Source organism: Podarcis vaucheri, assembly GCF_965113315.1.
Source record: "Podarcis vaucheri genome assembly, chromosome: 3".
Taxonomy (NCBI): Eukaryota; Metazoa; Chordata; class Lepidosauria; order Squamata; family Lacertidae; genus Podarcis; species Podarcis vaucheri.
In genome coordinates this window covers 4,909,105-4,932,374 of record NC_138761.1, presented here as the reverse complement: position 1 = coordinate 4,932,374, position 23,270 = coordinate 4,909,105, and the positions used below count along the sequence as shown (strand labels likewise).

The 23,270-nt window shown below is 46.9% G+C and overlaps 2 protein-coding genes across 9 annotated transcripts in view; one reads left to right on the top strand and one right to left on the bottom strand.

The window, feature by feature from the left end:
- HMBOX1 (homeobox containing 1) overlaps positions 1 to 19,176 on the bottom strand; it is a 126,748-nt gene extending 107,572 nt beyond the window's left edge. For 7 of the 8 annotated variants that reach the window (XM_082217766.1, XM_082217770.1, XM_082217768.1 and 4 more), the window contains exon 1: positions 18,805 to 19,149. The gene's annotated coding sequence lies outside the window, so the exon portion shown is untranslated. The other variant, XM_082217767.1, reaches the window with a different exon arrangement.
- Positions 19,177 to 19,356: 180 nt separating this feature from the next.
- The window catches only part of INTS9 (integrator complex subunit 9), a 65,447-nt gene continuing 61,533 nt past the window's right edge, over positions 19,357 to 23,270 (top strand). The window contains exon 1 of the mRNA XM_082217581.1: positions 19,357 to 19,516. Coding sequence (XP_082073707.1) covers positions 19,508 to 19,516 — 9 coding nt within the window. The 5' untranslated portion in view covers positions 19,357 to 19,507. The remainder of the gene's footprint in view (positions 19,517 to 23,270) is intronic.

The window sequence follows — 23,270 nt, the reverse complement described above, 5'->3', positions numbered from 1 at the left end:
CACGGGGCAATGGAAGGCAAATAAGAATTACTGTATTTTTCGCTCTATAAGACGCACTTTCCCCCTCCTAAAAAGTAAGGGGAAATGTGTGTGTGTCTTATGGAGCGAATGCAGGCGGGAGGCTCTGCTCAGCGCTCCTTTTAAAGAGTGCACGGAGCATGTGTGCGGCTCTTGGGGGCTGCCTTTCTCCCTCCTCGGGGAAAAGCCCCCAAGAGCCGCACACACGCTCCGCGCGGCTTGTGAAAGGGAGCGTTGAGCAGAGCTTCGGATGCATACAGGCTCTGCTCAGCGCTCCCTTTAAAGAATATTTTTTCCTTGCATTCCCCCTCTAAAAACTAGGTGCGTCTTATGGTCAAGTGGTGTCTTATGGGGCGAAAAATACGGTAAGACAGAGGGGATGGGGAGGCAGAGCAGTGAGGAGAAAGAAAGAAAGAAAGAAAGAAAGAAAGAAAGAAAGAAAGAAAGAAAGAAAGAAAATCACAAGAGGGAGTGAGGGAGGGAGGGAAGGGAATGGAAGGGAAGAAGGGAGAGGCAAGCCAAAAGAGAAAATGTGGCTAGACAAATCAAATAAAGAAGACAGAGAGATGGAGAACCAAAGGCTGTTAATGGACCCAGTGCTTTAAAAATAATAATCAAGGAACTAAAAGAGAACACAATAGTAAGGAAGATTAGGGTAACCAGGGACTGCGGGTCAGGGAGCCAGTGCACATTGCATTGCCAGGTATAGTCTGAGTCGAGACTCCTAGCAGGACTGAGATGGCAGAATTGCACAGGAGAGGAGTTCAGCTAGCGTCGTGACCTGGCAATGCTAAAAGGCAACCAAGCAGAAGGAATGTGAAGGAAGGCTGAATGTCATGGGCCGGCCTTGCCTTGAACTAGCCAGCAAGCTCTTTGCTTGAAGGCCCCAAGTAATATATCATAGAATCATAGAGTTGGAAGAGACCACAAGGGCCATCGGGTCCAACCCCCTGCCAAGCAGGAAACACCATCAGAGCACTCCTGACATATGGTTGTCAAGCCTCTGCTTAAAGACCTCCAAAGTAGGAGACTCCACCACACTCCTTGGCAGCAAATTCCACTGTCGAACAGCTCTTACTGTCAGGAAGTTCTTCCTAATGTTTAGGTGGAATCTTCTTTCTTGTAGTTTGGATCCATTGCTCCGTGTCCGCTTCTCTGGAGCAGCAGAAAACAACCTTTCTCCCTCCTCTATGTGACATCCTTTTATATATTTGAACATGGCTATCATATCACCCCTTAACCTCCTCTTCTCCAGGCTATGAATTCTGAGTTACCCAACAAGGGAGAGACTGGCAACAGGTACCGCCTCACATTAAGGACAGCCCAGCACCTGATAGCCTTTAGCGAGTACAGTGGAACCTCGGTTCTCAAACCGCTCCGTTACCAAACGTTCAGCTCCTAAACGTCGAAAACCCGGAAGTAAGTGTTTCGGTTTTCAGATGTTCCTTGGTACCCGAACGTCTGGCGCAGCTTCCGATCTGCAAAAAGCCTAGCTGTCAGCCAATTGGAAGCCGCGCCTTGGAATACGAACATTTCGGAAGTCTAATGTCCTTCCAGAACGGATTACATTCCACTGTAACAACTTCCTCCAGGCAATCCTGTATACTTCATAAATTGGAAGAGAGAGAGATGGTTCTCTCTCTTATTCCAGACCACCAAAGTCCTAATAATAGGCTTCCACCAGGATCCACATCATGTGACGAAGGTAACAAAGTGGGTGGCTGTGGACAGAACCGAGCACCACGAAGCGTGACCAGGGAATGACACCCAAATTTGTCAGAATTATCTCTGGTAAATGAGCCAAAGGGAAATTCATAAGCGACGTCAGCCGCAGCTCCCGGCTATGATTCGACTCGGCTACCATCATGATGTCCAAAGGCCTGTCTGGCAGGAGATGGAATCGATACCAGGAAGACAACTGGAGTCACTGCAACCATCTCACGTTACAAGAGTAAAAGAGTAAATTTCCTGTGTGGAAATCCACTTGCGTGTGCGCGCATCTGGTGAAAAGGAATGCTCTGGTGGGCTCGCCGAGCAAGACTTAAAGAGAAAGGTAAAGGGGCCCCTGACCATTAGGTCCAGTCACGGACGACTCTAGCGTTGCACCGCTCATCTTGCTTTATTGGCCGAGGGAGCCGGCGTACAGCTTCCGGGTCATGTGCCCAGCATGACTAACCTGCTTCTGGCGAACCAGAACAGCGCACAGAAATGCCGTTTACCTTCCCACCAGAGCGGTACCCATTTATCTACTTGCACTGGTGTGCTTTCGAACTGCTGGGTTGGCAGGAGCAGGGACCGAGCAAAGGGAGCTCACCCCGTCACAGGGATTCGAACCACCAACCTTCTGATCAGCAAGTCCTAGGCTCTGTGGTTTAACCCACTGAGCAAGACTTAGCTGCAGGCAAAAGAAAGGAAGGGCATTCGATCTAGAGGGAAGCAATGCAACATTGGATAGCAGGGGGCAGAGAGCGAAGCAGCAAGCACAATTCCTCTGCCAACCTCAGCATCAGGGGCAGAGCAAGGTGGAGCGCCCTGGGTGTCATCTCCGAGGGGGGTGACATTCGACGCGCCACCCGCAACTCCCGCCTACCCCCTTTGTTTTGATAGCCCCGTGCTCCCGGGCTGCTGGAGGAGACATGCAAGCAGGAATAATAATAATAATAATAATAATAATAATAATAATAATAATAATAATAATAATAATAATTAATGCCCCAGCCACTCTGGGCGGCTTCCAACAAAACGCTAAAATACAATAACCTATTAAACATTAAAAGCTTCCCTAAACAGGGCTGCCTTCAGGTGTCTTCTAAAAGTTTGGTAGTTACTTTTATCTTTGACATCTGGTGGGAGGACGTTCCACAGGGCGGGCGCCACCACCGAGAAGGCCCTCTGCCTGGTTCCCTGTAACTTGGCTTCTCGTAGCGAGGGAACCGCCAGAAGGCCCTCGGTGCTGGACCTCAGTCCCATCAGCCCCATGCAGCGCAGAATGAGTCCAAAAACATCTGGAAGACACATCAAGTCAAGGAATGCTGTAATGTTCCTTGTCCTTCTACTTTCTCATAGAGGCGGCTCTGCTTTTAACCGGTATGCCATCACGATGCTGCAATTCTATTATTTTTAGTCCGCTTTGCAGGTTTCATACGCTTACGTTGGCCGCTTTGGGCGATTATAAAAAGAAAAGGCAGGTAACTGATAATTGAGAACGGTAAACAGGGATATTTTTAGCCACTGACTTGTCCAGCCACTGAAAGACCAGCCCTTTGTGCTATCTGAGTATTTTATTGCAACACAAATTATGCCACCTATTTCTTTTTTTAAAAATTAAATTCTTTATTGATTAAAAATTTACATATCTATACAAACATTATATGCTATCTCTTTACATATAGAAAAAGAAAATTATGTAGAGAATAGAAAATTTCTAAAGGAACAAAAAAGAGGAAAAGAAAAAAATAAATAACAAAGATACAAAGTAAAAAAAAAATCAAAAGAGGAAAAGACAACATTTATACAATAAAAGTGTTCATCGACACAATCCTTCCCATCCTTCTCATTATACTGTAATATAAACATTCTTTTTTAACACAGATTTGTATTGTATAATATCATTTCTTTCTGCTTTTTATATATTCCCTCTAATCATTCTTCTTTACAAATATCACTCAATTTCTGCTAATATGGAATTATTTGTACAATAAAGTTTTACATAGTTCTTGAATATTATCCATTCTCTAGTTGTTTTTTGTTTCGACGTTCCTCTAACTGATCCCGTCAGTTTTGCTAATCGTAGATATTCTAACATGAGTATCTGCCAGTCAGTAATCTCTGGAAGTGTGCCATTCTATGACGAGTTTAAGAAACTATTTAAAATCACCTTCAGGGGAAAAAACACCAGAGATCTTCCTGCTTGGTATATTACCACCAGAAATTAAAAAAGAAATAAGAACATTGTTCTTGTAACAATCCGTGTAACAACGATTTCCACCGCTTCCATTGTACATTTTTGAATAAAGGTTGGGTGGCGATCTGTCAGGGATCCTATAACAGAGATTCCTGCGGTGCAGGAGGTCACCCTAGTAGTAGACTGACAGTGCAACTCCCATTAAAAAAGGTGTTATACCTAGCCACTGTACACACCCCAGCGGGTTGGTCTAGATGACCCTCAGGGTCCCCTCCAACACCCCACCACCGGAAAATGTTCACTCTTTACTCCAAGTCTTCACCATAAACTTCCCACATGCATCCAAGCTCTTTTCTGCCACAATAATGGCTAGAAATTTGCTTTTTTGTGAATGCCTGGAGGCGGTTGGAGGATGGATGGCAGCTAATGGATTGAGGTTGAATCCTGACAAGACAGAAGTACTGTTCTTGGGGGACTGGGGGCGGGCGGGTGTGGAGGATTCCCTGGTCCTGAATGGGGAAACTGTGCCCCTGAAGGACCAGGTGCGCAGCCTGGGAGTCATCTTGGAATCACAGCTGTCCATGGAGACGCAGGTCAATTCTGTGTCTAGGGCAGCTGTCTACCAGCTCCATCTGGTATGCAGGATGAGACCCTTACTGCCCATGCACTGTCTCGCCAGAGTGGTGCATCCTCTGGTTATCTCCCACTTAGACTACTGCAATGCGCTCTACGTGGGGCTACCTATGAAGGTGACTCGGAAACTACAACTAATCCAGAATGTGGCCGCTAGTCTGGTGACTGGGAGAGGCTGCTGAGACCACATAACACTGGTCCTGAAAGATCTTCATTGGCTTCCGGTACGTTTCCTAGCGCAATTCAAAGTGTTGGTGTTGACCTTTAAAGCCCTAAACGGCCTCTGCCGTGTATACCTGAAGGAGTGTCTCCACCTCCATCGTTCTGCCTGGACACTGAGGTCCAGCACCGAGGGCCTTCAGGCGGTTCCCTCATTGCGAGAAGCAAAGCTACAGGGAACCAGGCAGAGGGCCTTCTCGGTAGTGGCACCTGCCCTGTGGAACGCCCTCCCACCAGATGTCAAAGAGATAAACAACTACCTGATGTTCAGAAGACATCTGAAGGCAGCCCTGTTCAGGGAAGTTTTTAATGCGTGACATTTTAGTGTATTTTTAATCTTTGTTGGAAGCCGCCCAGAGTGGCTGGGGAAACCCAGCCAGATGGGCGGGGTACAAATAAATTATTATTATTATTAGTTGTTGTTGTTGTTTTTCCAAAAATGAGATTTATAGGATGCTATGTTATCATGCAGTGAACAGAGCCGGCAAATGAAGAGGAAGAACTACATCTGAGAGAGAGAAAACAGATTTAACTCAGAACCTAGAATTTCACATTAGCAAGTGCAGTGGGTTTTTATAGATATATATAAAATAAAAAGCTCAGGCACAGGATAAAAATAAAAGTGTGCATTTCACAGTTACACGGTGAGATTTTCAGTCGGGAAAACGAGGAACGATTTCCCACTCCTGGAGACCGGATGGCTGTGTAACAGAGGAGGAAAGAGACCTAATGTTTAATGTGCTAATCTTAAACTTAAATTGCATCTATTTGCGAACACTCTCAGTGTTTAATCAAAAAAGCTTCTCACACCACAAACGGCGGCGGGGGTAGGGGAGAGAACAGCCACCCATGTCTCGCTCGCAGGAAGACTATTTTGGGACCGTATTAAATTAGGAAGCCGTGCTCCAAACAAAGGAAGATAGTTGAGGAGGAAGATCAGATGCGACGAGGGCCTTCCATTCGATCCAACCAGCCGCGCGATGAAACAGCTACCTCTGAGCCGGAAGCATTGTCCCAGGATATCCATACTTGCAGAAAAACGCTGCCCTACTTCCCTAACAGTAGGGCCGGATTGTTACTTAGAAACTATGGTTTAGGACAAACTCTACTCCATTTGTAAACAAACTTTGAAGAAGTTGGTTTGGTCAACTAGGTAAAGCCAGGGTTTCCCAAACTTTGAATATAATTTTTATGAGATTTTATGTTTCACATTTTAAAATACACACTTTGCATCCTTAAGATATCCATGACTTCCCTACAATGAGCCTGCGACGGAGGTGAAGAGGCTGCGACTGATTCCAAGGTCACCCAGCGAGATTCATCGCCGAGTGGGGATTTGAACCCTGATCTCCTGGGTCCTAGCCTCTGACATCCTAACCACTGCACCACCCTGCCTTCCTACAGTACTTCTGCTATGGGACAGCTATGTAAAGTACAGTGGTACCTCAGGTTACATACACTTCAGGTTACCGTATTTTTTGCTCTATAAGACTCACTTTTTCCCTCCTAAAAAGTAAGGGGAAATGTGTGTGCGTCTTATGGAGCGAATACAGGCTGCGCAGCTATCCCAGAAGCCAGAACAGCAAGAGGGATTGCTGCTTTCACTGCGCAGCGATCCCTCTTGCTGTTCTGGCTTCTGAGATTCAGAATAATTTTTTTTCTTGTTTTCCTCCTCCAAAAGCTAGGTACGTCTTGTGGTCTGGTGCGTCTTATGGAGCGAAAAATACGGTACATACGCTTCAGGTTACAGACTCCGCTAACCCAGAAATAGTGCTTCAGGTTAAGAACTTTGCTTCAGGATGAGAACAGAAGTCGTGCTCCGGCGGTGCAGCAGCAGCAGGAGGCCCCATTAGCTAAAGTGGTGCTTCAGGTTAAGAACAGTTTCAGGTTAAGAACGGACCTCCGGAACGAATTAAGTACTTAACCCGAGGTACCACTGTAGATAAATAAGCATGGGGAAAGCAAAATGTAACTTAGGGGAGGATTTGAAATATTTTCCTCGAAGCTTGAATTTGTTTTATTCTGGATTGTTTCATTTCATGCTTTAATGTGTTGTAAACCACTTTGAGAAACGATAATTAATAATAATAATAATCTGTCCTTAGCAAAAACAAAAAACTGGCACCTAGACATTATGTTGTAGCGACCGTAATCTAGGTTTAAGGTAAGGTAAAGGGACCCCTGACCATTAGGTCCAGTTGTGGCCAACTCTGGGGTTGCGGCGCTCATCTCGCTTTATTGGCCGAGGGAGCCGGCATACAGCTTCCAGGTCATGACTAAGCCGCTTCTGGCGAACCAGAGCAGTGCACAGAAACGCTGTTTACCTTCCCACCAGAGCGGTACCTATTTATCTACTTGCACTTTGACGTGCTTTCGAACTGCTAGGTTGGCAGGAGCAGGGACTGAGCAACGGGAGCTCACCCCGTCGTGTGGATTTGAACCGCCGACCTTCTGATCGGCAAGTCCTAGGCTCAGTGGTTTAACCCACAGCACCACCCACGTCCCCAGATTTAAGGTACCACTTGGCTTATATATCTGAGTTTCTAACTCTAGCATAATTATATATTTTTGAAAACCAGGATTCCTTGCCTGTTGCGCTTTCCAGGGGAGCTTCTACAGAATCACGTCCTCCCCTATTTTATCAACCTGCTGCTGTTCAAAAAGTTGCTCAGGAGACTTTCAATTAGGCTGGTAAGCTGCTGAGGTCTTGAGCTCCCATCATCTGCTACTGATCTGGTAAGCAAGGGACCCCTGGCTTTCAGCCCATCAAGGCTGCCCATAGGCAACAGCAGACCTTGCTACGGTTCTGCTTTCTACACAACCCTTTGCCCTTGGCAGCCGCCCAGGAATCTTATGTAGAAATATTTGCTGGCAAAAAAGAAGAAGCAAATATACTGTTTTTTCCAAGCTCCGAACCCCATCTTTTCTCCCTGAATCTCTTATACAGTACTGCTTTATTCATTAAGACTTTCTCTGCAAGGACAGTGACCAGAAAACCCCTGGAAAGCTCCAAACCTTATTCACATCGCTATGGGGTATCTTCCGATATGGGACTGGGCCCAAGTGGAAAATGTCACCCATTAAACCCATTTCTCAAAGTCTATGAAAGCCAGGGTCTTGCCACTTCCAAACAAAAATCCCTTATTAGGTTTGTTCGGACCTACCGTATTTTTCGCTCTATAAGACGCACTTAGTTTTTGGAGGAGGAAAACAAGAAAAAAAATATTCTGAATCTCAGAAGCCAGAACAGCAAGAGGGATCGCTGCACAGTGAAAGTCTTATAGAGCAAAAAATACGGTAAATTGCTGTTCATTTTGGAGGGGAGTTTTACTTTGGTCTGCTGCAACCGTGGTGCCGCTAGACAGTCCTTTATTGTTGCTTCCCCCCAATGCAAATAATAGTCTCCCCCCACTTTCTGGGCATTTTCCTGGTCCTCGTTTCAAGCACTTCATCTCAGATAAGTCTTTCAACAGGAGGAAGCACAGCTCCAAAAAATTATCGAGGGAGAACTGACCCGTTGTATGAACTTGTTCTCTCCTCCTCGAAAGGCAGTCTTGCCAACTTCCAACACTCAAACGCCTGAGCCGGCCAAGGAGATTCCCCAATTAATAGAAAGTTTCCTGCCGGCTGCTACAGAACTCTGTCCCAGCATGATCTGGCAGGGATGGGAAGAAAAAGCGCCTGCGATTCCAGGCAAGATTGCGAACGGGGTGAGAGAGACAGACAGACAGACAGACCAAACACACTTGCTTATTTTGGCCATAGCTCAGCAGCAGAACATCTGATTGGCATGTAGAAGGTCCTAGCTTCAAGCCCCAGCAGCATCTCCTGGCAGGACTTGTGTCGGAAATGACGGGGGGGGGCACATCTTTAAAGTTGTTTCAGTGTTACAAATATTATCCCTGACTGCATCCTTTCGACTTGACAGCTCAGGGAAGATACAGTCATACCTCGGGTTAAAGACGCTTCAGGTTGAGCATTTTCAGGTTGCGTCCTGCAACAACCCGGAAGTAACGGAACGGATTACTTCCGGGTTTCGCCGCTCACACAGACGCTCAAAATGACGTCATGCACATGCGCAGGAGCGGCTAATTGCGACCTGCAGGCGCAGGTTGCGTATGGGGCTCCAGAACGGATCCCGTTCGCACCCAGTTACCACTGTACAGTTATACCTCAGGTTACAGACTCTTTGGGTTGTGCGATTTCGGGTTGTGCACCGCACCGAACCGAACCGAACCCGGAAGTGCTGGAACGTGCTACTTCTGGGTTTCAGAGCATGCGCAGAAGCGCTAAATCACGCTTTGCGCATGGGCAGATGCGCAAATCGCAACCCGTGCATGCACAGGTGCGGCGTTGCAGGCACTGCGGGTTGGGAACGTGCTTCCTGCATGGATCATGTTCGCAACCCGAGGGTCCACTGCACCTAGCTTTATAAATTCATGGAAAATCCATACTTTAACCGACTCTCCATTTTAACCCTTAAACAAAGGCGACTTTGGGCTCCCCTTCCCTCCATGAACCAAGAAGCAGGAAGTCCCGTTGACGGCAGGAACAGGGCATCCCGCCATAACCCCCAAGCGTGAGAGCACATACAGGGCCCCCCACCCAGGGAGTGACCAGGGGGGCAACCCTAGACATCCGCAGAGGCAGTTGAGCAAGTCAGGTGTTCTGAAAGCCCATCTCCAGACGAGTCCTGAAGGCAAGGAGATGTCAAGAGTTTTATTGTTCTTTGGGTGATGGGGACTTAAGAGGTGTTTGGAAAGGTGTCTGATAAAGGGGCCTAATGTTGGACTTGTGTAACCCTTGTATACCCCTCCCCATTTGTGACATGCCAGGGATGCAGTGATGATGTCTCAGTGATGGTGCTCACAGTGTACTCTGGGGAAAAGAGGGAAGTTTTAAAAATCAGTGTCACCCCATGCTCGAGGTTCTTACTCCCATGGGCAGGGCGTCTTCCCTGGGGAGAACATTCCACAGACGGGGAGCCACCACAGAGAAGGCCCGTTCTCATGTTGCCACCCTCCAGACCTCTCAAGGAGGCGGCACATGAAGGAGGGCCTCAGGAAATGATCTCAGGGTCCAGGTAGGTTCATACCTTGAGCTGTTGCGATCCTGAGCCATATCGAGCAAAATTAACCATGCGATCTGAAGGACCTCGTAAGAACCTGCCCAAGCTCTGGGATCTTCAGGGGAGACCCTACTCTCTGTCCAGCCTGGTGGGGACACAGAAGAGGACCTTCTCGGTGGCTGCTCCCAGACAACTTTGGAACTCCCTTCCTAAAGAAGCTAGGTGGGCTCCCTCCTTGTTGTGCTTTCAACAGCAGGTGAAAACTTTATTGCTCCAACAGGCCTTTGGGAACAGTATTTTTTTAAAAAAGGGAAAGCCTTTTGAAAGCTATGGTTTACCCAGTAGTAATGTATGCAAGTGAGAGCTGGACCATAAAGAAGGCTGATCGCCGAAGAATGGATGCTTTTGAATTCTGGTGCTGGAGGAGATTCTTGAGAGTCCCATGGACTGCAAGAAGATCAAACCTCTCCATTCTGAAGGAAACCAGCCCGGAGTGCTCACTGGAAGGACAGATCCTGAAGCTGAGGCTCCAATATTTTGGCCACCTCAGGAGAAGAGAACACTCCCTGGAAAAGACCCTGATGCTGGGAAAGATGGAGGGCAGAAGGAGAAGGGGACGACAGAGGATGAGATGGTGGGACAGTGTTCTCAAAGCTACCAGCATGAGTCTGACCAAACTGCGGGAGGCAGTGGAAGACAGGAGTGCCTGGCGTGCTCTGGTCCAGGGGGTCATGAAGAGTCGGACATTACTAAACGACTATACAGCAGCAGCTGCTTTTCGTATATAGATTATACGTAAATAGATTATTTTTTAAATTTGTTTAGTTGCTTTCTTAATGATTTTTATACGTTTTTAGCTTTCTGTATTCATTCATATATATATATATATGAATGAATACAGGGACCAGTAACAAGAAGCCGAAAGCACCAGCCTGAAGATGACGAGTGAGACCTCGTCGAAACGTCGCACAGACACCCCGACTCTTACACGGGAAGACACCCGAAGACACCAAAACCTGCATATATATATATATATATATATGGATGTATGGTTTGTATTAATTGTTGACAGGTGCCTTGAAGCCAATCAGGGCCAATAGGGCAGGGTGTACATTTCAACTATAAACAAATAAGTTCATGCAGTTGCGAGACGGAATCTGCACAGGACGCAAACCTCGTCAAAATTACAGACAGGGCAGGGTACTTTTGCTGTGCAAGAAGCTCAACAGCCAAGCAAAACACAACTGGCAGCTCATGTTCAGCAGGAAAATAGGAAATGCTGGAATGGCGTTCGTGGCTGCTGTTGGGTTTTATCATATTGGGAGGGGAAACTTGCAATATTGATTGTCACTCCACAGAAGTTGAGCGTGCAAAATATCGTGAGCAGATATATTCAGCACAGGCTAACGATAAAGGAATTAAAACATTTTCAGCACAGTTCCAGTGTGGATGCACACCAGGAAAGATCTCCGCTTAGAAGGCTTGCTGGAAGAGGAAGGTTAAAAGGCGGCTGAGACGGAGCCTGCCTAATATCCACGGAGAGGGAATTCCAAACACTCGAGGCTTGGCTCCTACGTTGGGTGCAATGGACTTCCGGGCAAGATGGCATCGCAGGAGGGTCTCGGCTGCCCAGCACAGTGATCGATTAGGTGCATAAGGGGTGAGACGACCTTTTGGGAACACGCACATACCGTCTGCCTTGCAGGACAGGGATGAATCATAGCTGCCAATAATTCATCAAAGTTGGGAAGGGAGCAGGGTATTGCATCACACCGTATGCAAAGCAAACAAACAATAAATAATAATAAGAGAGCTTTGGGGAAAAGGTGTTCAGTGGGCTACAAAAGCTCTTTAAATAAGATGCCCCTATGCCCCAAAGTGGGACGCGGGTGGCGCTGTGGATTAAACCACAGAGCCTAGGACTTGCCGATCAGAAGGTCGGCGGATCGAATCCCCATGACCAGGTGAGCTCCCGTTGCTCGGTCCCTGCTCCTGCCAACCTAGCAGTTCAAAAGCACTTCAAGGTGCAAATAGATAAATAGGTACCGCTCTGGCGGGAAGGTAAACGGCGTTTCTGTGCACTGCTCTGGTTCACCAGAAGCGGCTTAGTCATGCTGGCCACATGACCCGGAAGCTGTACACCGGCTCCCTCGGCCTGTAAAGCGAGATGAGCGCCGCAACCCCAGAGTCGGCCACGAATGGACCTAATGGCCAGGGGTCCCTTTACCTTTTTATGCCCCAAAGTATGCATTTCTAAACATCTTTTCACGCCGCGAAATCTGGAGAGGAAATCAAAATCTGAAGGGTGAGCTCTGTTCCAAAAAGCCCAGAAAGTGTGGCTCACACTGGGATTTGCAGGGAACAGGTTCCTCAGGCATCCTTGCTAAGGACTCCCAACTTCCTAACCGTTCCCACCCGCAGGCCCTGAAAACACTGATGCGTTGCTAGCGACATTCTGGACGGCTTTATTTCTGCCCTCGTGGGAGAAATAAAGGCCAGTTTTCCTATCCTTAGGAAGGAAACGGCAGGACACGCAAGCCCACCACCTGATAAGCACTGCAGAAATGAGCTGTTCGTATCATGGGACCAGCCTTCCACAGTGATGGGGAGCCCGTGAGCCAGCAGTTTCTCTCCTGAGCATCATAAACAAACAAACAAACAAACTTTTATTTATATCCCGCCTTTCCCGGGCTCAGGGCGGCTAACATCAGATATATAACACTGGTATAAAATCAAACAATAATTACCTCTTAAAAACAGGTCAAAATCGAATTAAAATCTAATCAGATGGCTTTCCGTAGGGTATGGGTTGGGAACAGTGAGTGCTCGTCGGCCCAACTGTATACACTGATCTTATATGAGCCTGTGAGAATGCTGGAGGCCTCTTTCATATTACAGTGGTATCTCGGGTTAAGTACTTAATTCGTTCCAGAGGTCCGTCCTTAACCTGAAACTGTTCTTAACCTGAAGCACCACTTTAGCTAATGGGGCCTCCTGCTGCCGCTGCAGCACAATTTCTTTTCTCATCCTGAAGCAAAGTTCTTAACCTGAAGCATTATTTCTGGGTTAGAGGAGTCTGTAACCTAAAGCGTATGTAACCTGAGGTACCACTGTAGTTCTTATACAAAAATAAAAGGGGAGACCAAAGGCCTGGCAGAAGAACTCCGTCTTGCAGGCCTTGCGGAAAGATGTCAAATCCTACAGGGCCCTGATCTCTTGCGGCAGAGCATTCCACCAGGCCGAAAAGGCCCTGGCCCTGGTCGAGGCCAGCTTAAGAGGCCCGGGATCTCCAAGGTGTTATTATTTGCAGACTGTAAGGTCCTCCATGGGGCGTACCAGGAGAGGCGGTCCCGTAGGTTTGGGGGTCCTAGGCCATATAGGGATTTAAAGGTTAAAACCAGCACCTTAAACCTGATCCTGTACTCCACCGGGAGCCAGTGCAGCTGATATAGCGCTGGGTGAATGTGATCCCGCGGTGAAGACTCCATAAGGTGTCTCGCCGCAGCATTCTGCACCCGCTGGAGTTTCTGGGCAGCCTCTTACTCCCATCTCAAATATCGGATCAATGCTCCGCTTGTTAAACCTCTTCCCTAAAACAATTTAAAAAAATAGTACCCAGCTCCAGATCACAAGTACAGTCATACCTTGGGTTATGAACACTGCGGGTTGCGCGTTTTCGCGTTGCGGACCGCGCCGAACCCAGAAGTACTGGAACAGGTTACTTCCGGGTTTTGGGACTTGCGCATGCGTAGAAGCACCAAAATGACGTCACGCACATGCACAGAAGCGCCAAATCGCATCACGCGCATGTGCAGATCCCGCACGGATCACGTTCGCAACTCGAGGTACGACTGTACGGGATCTGACATTGCTTGCACCCAGAAAAAAATGTTTTAAAACGCCCTTCTGTTCAGCATTCATTAGCCTGAAGCGATGAGGTCATCTCCTGGACTTGCACTGGCCGTAAAAAATGGACTGGGGGGAAAAATCACCCACAAACAGGGATGCAAGGAGCGAGGGAGTTTTGAGCCTGCGAAGCAAGTGAGTTAAAAAGCACAAGAGGAATAGTTTTATTACCGAGTTTGTTTATCTTGAGGATACACCCACAGGTGTGAATGATGTACAGGTAGAGTTAAAAGAAAAGGGTGCCTCTGGGCACATTCTGAGCCTAAGGATTTGTTTCCAGTGTCAGAGTATAGCCCTGTCAGTCAAATGCCCACTCCTCCTGGCTAGTTGTTTTCCTATAGGCTACTTTATTGTCACTGCCCTTAGTGGGGGCCAGTAACCCTAACAAAAGATTTACTAGTAGATCCCAGTCTACCTTCTCCTGCTGTATGGGGAGAACAGTAGTATGATAGTCAAGTTCAACGAGCTTAAAAAACATATTTGATGCACTGTGTTTCTACTTGCATTTTACAGATCACATGTACTTTTTGGTCTGATCCAGCAGGACTCGTATTTTTAGGATGAGGTCAATGGATCGGAAACACAACGTATTCTTTTATACACACAGCCCCCTCCGCACAATGCATTTTTTAAAACATAAACGGGACTACGAGAAGCCTCTGCCCCAAGGAGCTTACAAATCTACAGTTTGTCAGCAGCAGGGGAACAAATGAGGGAGAGGAGGGGCAGGAGAGGGGAGGCTAACAAGGGATGAAGGTTAGAAAATGAAGCTGTATGTACTTAGTGACTTCCTTTCACCTGTGGCAAGGCCCGGAGCGGGGCTTAAAGCAGTTCAAAGCAAAAGAGGGTTTGGAAGACATTGGAGGAGAACATACAGAGGTAACTGCACACAAACCACATATTTAAAGCACATGACTTCTCCCAAAGAATCGTGGGAACAGTAGTTCACGCTTCGCAGAGCTACAATTCCCAGCAGCGCTAAGGAACTACAGTTCCCAGGATTGTTTCTGGGGGTGCATAGTGCAGACAAAAATCCTGCGAAGCCTTAGCTCACTGTCAAAGATGAACTCATGGTTAAGAGTCCCACAGGTCTTCCACAGGGGTGGAAGCGATTCATCTCGATCGCCCTGTCCTGTCCCAGGCTGCCCTCAACTCAGGAAGTGAGCTCAGGCCCTGTGGAAATGGAGCAGACTCCACAATGACCAAAAGAAAAAAAGGAAAGGGAAAGGTACAAGCTTTCAGAAAAGCCAGTGTTTTATTCCAAGCACAGCGTTCAAGCGACAACAGCAGCAGAGATTTATACCGGTGCAATTTGCAAAACTCAGCTTTAGCCGCTTCAAACGCACTGCAAATATGTTTACCCTTCCAGAAAGCACTAGGAAAATAGGAAGCTGTGAAGCAGCTTGGAAAACAATGGCGTTTAGGTACAACTCCCAAGGTCAGGAAAACGCTGCCACACATTAACTAGGCTTTCTCTCTCTCTCTTTTTTGGAGAGGGGGTGACTTCAGTTCACAGCTAACTTGCTATCCAAACAGAAGCTGGCTGTCAGCAGCAAACCAGCCACTAGCAGCCCACAGCAAGCCTTGGCCATTCATTTGTGGTGCCAGGGAATAAGACCAAGGTTGGGCCACTGCAATCCTTGTAAACATCACCCTTTGGTTGAGAACACGCTTTGCCTGCCAGAAGTCACAGGTGCAATCTAACGGGATCTCAGGTAGCAGTCACAGAATCACAGAACTGCAGAGCTGGAAGGGACCCTCCGAATGTCATCTAGCCCAACCCCCTGCAAGGCAGTCAACTAAGGAAGATCTTTGCAAAAGACCCTGGAGAGCAGCTGCCAGTCAGAGCAGCCAGTATACTCCTCTCAGTGCCTTTTCTTTTTCTGCTACAGTGTCTTTTAGATTGCAAGCCCAAGTGCTGGGACTGCTGTATCGCTAACACTTGTAAGGCACTCTTTCTGGCTGAAGAGGAATATTATTATTATTATTATTTTAAAAAACCAAGCACCACTCTAAATAAATACATAATAATAATAATGGCAGGTTAGGTAGTCCAATGGTCTCTAATGCAATGTAAGTCAGAGGCACAGAACAAAACATCACCAATCCAGTTCTGAACTCTCCACTAGAAACGCTGCCTCTTTGTCTGAATTCATTCTGTGCTTCCTAGCTAATTCAAAACATGATTTCTCTTCATTAGGTCAGGAGTCACACCTTTCTCCAGTCTCCCACCCTCTCTCTTTTTAACCTTAGTCTCTCTTACTTACACAGCCCAAAGACACCTGCCCAAACAGAAGCAGAAAGCTCAAACTCACTTCCACGGGATGAGCCTTTTAAACCCCATAAGGGAAGTCTGCTCCTATTTGGGCATAACGGTGATGCTTCAATGAAAAAAGAACGAGCAGTTTTCAAGGCAGCCCCACCGGTCCCCTCCTTTATATTTTCCTCCTGCCAAGATGCACAAGAGGATTTTAAAATAATAATACTTCTTCAGATTACCCATGGAGATATTGAGTATTGAGGCCTCACTTTCTCAGCCACCTTCCTATTTTACAAATGGGACGCAAGTCTGGAAAATAGAAATACTACGGCTTAGCACTGGAATAATGCTTCTGGGCGTTCAAAGAGATCCTTATTTTCTCCCTTAGTAATCCTTACAAACAATCCCGTAAAGTGGATCAGTGTTGCTATCCCTAGGCTGAGGATGAAAAAAGGGTTGAGAGTAGGAATTGGTGTTCCGTCCAAGACTGGTGTGTATAGGACTGTAGCCTATATAGGAATAAACCCCCCATGAACTAACTCAAAGGAACTGACTTCTGAGTAAACATGAATAGGACTGCACTGCTAATGATCTCATGGCTAACAGTGCAATCTTAACCATGAATATGCATATAAGTAAATCCTTCTGATTTCCATGGGGCTTAATCTCAGGTCAGTGGGTTTAAGATTGTGACCTAGAATGGGATTTGTAGGGGTGTGGGCTCTTTAGCTGGAGCTAAAGTCCCAGCGAATCCCTGACTGCATTGGATCTGAAACAGAACCTCGCAGGCTCAAGTTCAGCCCTTCACTCAAGGTACCACAATGGTTCATTTACAGTATCCTCACACAGCCCGGAAGGATAGGTCGTGAAATGCGTCCCACTGGATTTTGAGGCACTTAACTTTCTGAGAGGTGGGGAAGGAAAACTTTCAAAACTGCTAGGTGCTTGCATCAGATTTTAGGTGCTGGTGACCAGTCCCAGAAACATGTGAGGCGCAAAGCGCAGAAAGCAGCCTTTACCCATGTTCCAAACGAGGTCTGAATCAGCAATATTACGTGAGTAAAAGGGGACGAAAATCGTATGGCATGCAAGTGCTGCACAAATTGCCTTGGTTTCCTTAAGGCTAAGGCATTCATTTCTCCTGTTCCAAGCCAATATTCCCATAGCGGATTTCCAACCCCTCCCTCTGAAGGTCTGGAGGCAGCAACAGTTCACACCTTCTGCTTGTCATTCTCACTTCTTTGAGGAGGAGATTTTAGCCTCAGTGTCTCAGGTATCCTGACACAGACCCCCATCAGCAACCTTAAGGAGCACCTTCTCCCTCTTCAACCTGTGCACATTTTGCATACTAACATTCTCATCACGCCAAAAAGAAAAGGAAAAAACAGACAACAGCTTCTTCAGAACAAGTGCTGTGTGTCAAAAACCTTCCCTGCCTCCTGTCCACAACTCAGCGAGGTCAAAATATTTCAGCTCGTTTTAATGCACTCAAGGCAATAGGAATACGGAAGTTTGAGATGAATGCAGCTTTAGCTAAACTGCCTGTAAGCAGAGCATCAGTTGCCCCAGTCGGCACTGAGACCAATTCCCCAGCAAGACTTGGCAGACATGAAACCCAACCTCCCAACCTTATATCCTTATTTTCATTTCTTAACATAATAATAATTCCCCATTTCAGGCACTCTGAAAAGCACTAGGAGCGTCAAGATGAAGACAGCTGCTCTGCAAGATCATCAAAAAGGAATTTGTCATTGGTATCGCTCCTAAGATCCCAGCAAACCCTAGCCGTAAAGTAGCAAGCAGAAACCATCCTGCCATCATCACACACAAGTCATGCAAATCCCACACATCATGCAAAACAGGGGTTTTTTTTGTTCGTGTGGTTTGCACTGAAGGAGAGAGCATCCCTGTTTGACTTTTCTCATGCCCTGAGGGATCACCACCTTGACCTAAGCAAGAACACATTTGTTAGGAAACAATCATGGTCAGACTGGCGTGGCTTTGCCTGGCTAATTCAATGCAAAGATTATCAGGGCTCCCTTAAGCCTAAGGTTTTTAGATGCTTGGGAGGGGAAAACGCAAAGTAAAATCCAGACAACATCACATCTTCCCTTTCAAGGAAATAATCCAGACTAAACACGATCGGTATCATCGACAACAGTATCTCAACCCAGTTCAGGACCACCGGAACCACTCAAGACATATGAGCACATCAAGACGATTAATCCAAGCTTTCATTTCACTTTGCCTGCCTCCCAAAAGGATGGCTAAAGTGAGATAAGAGGCAACTAGGAACCAGTCATAAGTGATCATGAGCAAGCACCCATCTAGGCATTTCATCCCCACCTCTTTTTGCCCCCAAATCAGACCTTTCAAGGGGAAAGAAAGGGGCGCCTGTATTCCTTTTTAAAAACTTCCCCACCAAAAAATTTAAATAAATAAGAAATACCCCCTCTTTTAAAAAAAAGCTATTTGCAAAAGACTTCCTCGCCACACACAAAACTCAGAAGGAAAAACATTCCCCCTCTTTCCATTGACTCTTAAAAATTCTCATACGCCACAAAAGTTACTTAGGGTGCATTTTTTGCCCCCTCCCTCCCACCCCACCCCTCCTAACTCCCAAAGGTTGCAATGAATCGCTCCTACCAGAACCCCCAAAAAGAGGTGAATGGGGGGGGAGGAGGAAGAGGTGGTGGAAGTCATGCCCCACTTTTCCTCTCCCCTTTTGCAAGATCGCTCCCACCCCCCAACTCCCCACCCCAGATCATGCCCTTCCCTGCCCAAAGGACAACTCACCTTTGGGTCCCGCTTCCTTCCTTCTCCACTTGACCATTGAACGGCAGGAGTTGGGGGGTGAGGGGGGGGTGGCTCCCAAAATGCAAAAAAGAAAGAGGCTGATTTGGTGGGTTTCTCCTCCCCCTTTTCCTTGCAGGGGGGGTCTGCAAAAATAAAATGAGGGGGGCAGTGTGCCCAGGGGTGTGTGCAAAGCCCTGCAAGCCCCCAGCTCCCCCTGGCGCCCCCCAAGGAAGAGAAGGGGGAAAAACCCCTCCCACTCCTCCCTGCTCCCCTCTGAGCTCAATCAGACCAGACTGGCTGCCTTTGTCTGTCTGACAAGCGCCATGTTGATATCAACATCCAAGCTCCCACCTGCCGCCGCGGGGAGGCCCTGGGATTTGTAGTCCTCCATCCCCAAGGGGGCCGGCGCAGACCCGGCGGGCGGGGACTACGGCTCCCGGCGGCCCCCGCGCGCCGCCGCCGCCGCCGCGCCAATGAGGCGGCAGGAGACGGGAGAGCGAGGAGCAGGTTGGAGCCGGGGGGAAACGCAGCCAGGAGGGGACTACGGTTCCCGGCATGCTCTTCGGCCGGCTGCCCATGACTTCATTGGGGACAGAATGACGAGGGCGCCATAGGGAGACTACATATCCCAGCGTGCTTTGCGGGGGGAGAGGCCTAGGCCGGGAAAGGGGCCGGTCCTCTGCAAATAACAGCCGGGTGAAGCATGAAGCTGGTGAGTTGGGAGGCTGGTGGGGAGGCGGGGGACCGGCAGGAGGGGGACACACACGCGCCCTGCAGCCCTGCGAGGTGGACCTCGGCTCCCCTGAGGGTGGGGGGATTTAATCTGGAGGCTATTATTATTCATATATAGAAGGAAGAACCTCATTTCTTCCTTGGAGGCCACCTGGCAGGGATGCTATGGCTCAGAATCTGGCAGCTTTTCTATAAAGAAGGGGGAATCATAAGCCTCGGGTTTTATAGTGGCTGCACGACTCCAAAGAAATCCCCATTTTAGTGTCTGTCGCATATTGTTCTTGTCATGTGTGAATACAGATGGTCATAAATTCAAACGCAAGTATTTCATGCAAAACACGAGCAGCTTGCGGAACTCCCTGCTACAAGATGGCATTAAAGCAGAAATGCGGCCCCTCCTGATGTTGACTTCCCAACTCCCATCGTCCACAGCCAGTGCTGGCAATGGCCAGGGATTATGGGAATTGCAGTCTCCCAAAATCTGGAGATCCACATTTTCCCCATTCCCTGCTTTAAGGGAAGGTTAGGCAGATTTGTAAAGGACAACAGGACCAGTGGTACATCTGCAGAGGGGAAATCACAATACAGTGGTACCTCGGGTTACAGATGCTTCAGGTTACAGACTCCGCTAACCGAGAAATAGTACCTCGGGTTAAGAACTTTGCTTCAGGATGAGAACAGAAATCGCACGGCAGCGGTGTGGCGGCAGCGGGAGGCCCCATTAGCTAAAGTGGTGCTTCAGGTTAAGGACAGTTTCAGGTTAAGAACGGACCTCCGGAACGAATTAAGTACTTAACCCGAGGTACCACTGTATCTCAGTGGAACCTCCACTTTGGGAGCAGTCTACCTCCAAGAATTTGGTGTTGGAGACAAGCAGTAGGAGAGCTGTTGGCCATCTGTCCTCCTTGAGGGCTTTCCAGAAGAGTCCGGCTGGCCGCTATTAGGAGCAGGTTGCTAGGCTAGACTTAGTGATGTGAGGTGAGAATATTCTGCAGAGAATAGTCTCAAGAATGAGAATATTCTTGAGAATATTCTCTGCTAGAAAATTCTCCGGAGAATATTCTGCACAAACTAAATTCTAATGCAAGAACCAGTTTTACAAACTACATTTTAAAAATCTGGTAAATAATAAGTCAAGCTGTGATATTGCCAGTGCAAGTAATGAATAATGATTGATTGATTTATTTATTAATCCAGTTACCTTACTGGGCATTCTGTCATTCACCACTGGCAGTTCGGAAAAGTGAGCTACAGAAAAGTTATTATTTATTTTTTAGTTTTAAAAATGCTATTCATTTAATTTGATGAACATTTGAATTCATATGTATTTCAATTATATGTAATAGCCTTTTTTCTATTTTGGTGTGACCTTATTCTTAGCAGTTCTATACCCTTGGCCATACAGTGTAGTGTTTTTTTATATATATACAGAAAGTAGCTTTAATATGGTTAGTGGCAGACTTAGTGATTAACATGAGTCATTCATGTTGAAGTTTTGATTTCAAGTTTGGTGCAAAAAATCAAAGAATGTGAATTCACTGCATTGCCCCATTGAATAAAAGTATCTGAACAAGTTTACCCATGAATAAACATGCATATTAACTAATTATATCATTTTCAACGCGTTAAAATGAATATTCTCCTATTTTAAATGAAAATTCTCTAATGTTCTCATTAATCGAAAATATTCTCAGTAATATTCTCCAAAAGGTTATTCTCGAGAATTTAACATCACTACCCTGACTTTGATTCTGGAAGATGCATCTTTTTATTTAAGCCATTGCAGGAGACATTGGGGAAGAGAGCTATTTTAAAATCGCATGTGCTTTCTCACTTTAAGTAAAGCTAATTTAATTCTCACATGTGAAAACACCTTGCCTCTCCACCAGAAACAAACCAGATGAACAGCCATTGCTTCCAGAAGGAACCCGCAGTGTAATAGTCAGTAGATCATGAGTCTCATAAGGTTGGGGTTGTGGGTTCGAATCCCATGTTGGGTGAAAGATTCCTGCATTGCAGGGGTTTGGACTAAATGACCCTCATGGCCAGCCCCTACAATTCTGTGATATTATCATTATCATTAAAATGCTTTAAAATGTCTAGGGGCTTTGCAAAAAGTAAACTGCAGCACAAATCATTCCCCACGGGTTTACAATCTTAAACACACAGGAGGAGGAGGAGAGAGGGTTTTCTCCCCCCCCTTTCATAATGTTTGAACCCCTCAAGTCTGGGGGGAACCCTGGGCAATTTAATTGCAAGAGAGTCAGGATAGCATCTGGAGGTTCCTGATCCCTGGTGTGAATTTTACTCTCTATTTAATGGCCGCAACAGATTTGCAAAGGAGTAAGCCCTATCAAGACGGGGGTGGTGCTGTGGGTTAAACCACAGAGCCTAGGGCTCGCCTATCGGAAGGTTGGCAGTTCGAATCCCCGCGACGGGGTGAGCTCCCGTTGCTCTGTCCATGCTCCTGCCAACCTAGCAGTTCGAAAGCACGTCAAAGTGCAAGTGGATAAATAGGTACCACTCCGGCAGGAAGGGAAACGGCGTTTCCATGCACTGCTCTGGTTCTCCAGAAGCGACTTAGTCATGCTGGCCACATGTACGCTGGCTCCCTCGGCCAATAAAGCCAGATGAGTGCCGCAACCCCAGAGTCGACCACGACTGGACCTAACGGTCGGGGGTCCTTTACCTTTACCTTTTAAGCCGTATCAAACACAGTGAGGTTTATTTCAGAGTAAGCAGTCATAGGATGATGTGTGAATTGTGTGGAGTTTGTGTCATGCCCCCCTTTCCTATTATTTCTCTCTGTGTGTGATTATTGTGTATTTCTGCTATATGGTCGTTCATAAATGCTGTATGTAATTCTTGTTTTAAATCGAAAGTCCAAACGATAGAACTTGAGAAAAGGAAACAATTCTTTTATTTTAAAAAATGTGTGTTCTACCCAGTATAGAATGTTTGCTGCCTTATCCTGGAGTGATTTCACCAGCAAGTGGCTTAGGGCTTGTTGCCATCATTCTCTTTGCCTTGACTCTCACCATGTTTGCATTTTGATTTTTCTCCCTCGCGCACAAATGCATCCATGTTTGCATATTCTGATTTCATACGTTTGGTATTATTTGAGTCTCAAAGAGCTCTCTGGTAACGTACTTAAGGGAATAAGCCAGCCTTCTTTGCTTTGGACTTGGCACGGTCAGCGATCGAGATCTCATCCCATATCAAGAGTTCCCTCTTTTCCATCTAGGGCGATGGGTAATGCTTTTACGCTTAGCGTCAACCTATGTTCCCATCAATACCTCTTAAGTGGTTGCATGAACCTGCCTCTTCTGCAAGGTTGTCCCCAGGCATCTGACTGCCCAAACTTTGGACAAACACTTCTGCCACTCTTTGGACAAACACTCCTGCCCTCTTCTGCCAACCAAGGCTTTTGGCGATAGACCCGAAAACGGTATATCTTGCACTCCAGCTGTTTCTGTTAGTACGTAGTTTCTGGTGATCCTGATCTTTGCAAAAGGGTTCTTTTTTTTTGCAAAGTTCTAGTGGCTCAGTTAGTTCAGACCAAATTGTGAAACTGAGCTCTCTTCCTTCTGCTTTAATAATAAGAATAAGAATATAATAATTTATCATTTATACCCTGCCCATCTGGCTGGATTTTCCCAGCCACTCTGGGCAGCTCCCAACAGAATTAAAAGTACAGTTTAAAGTACTTCGCCCCTCTTTTTTGCACCCCTCTT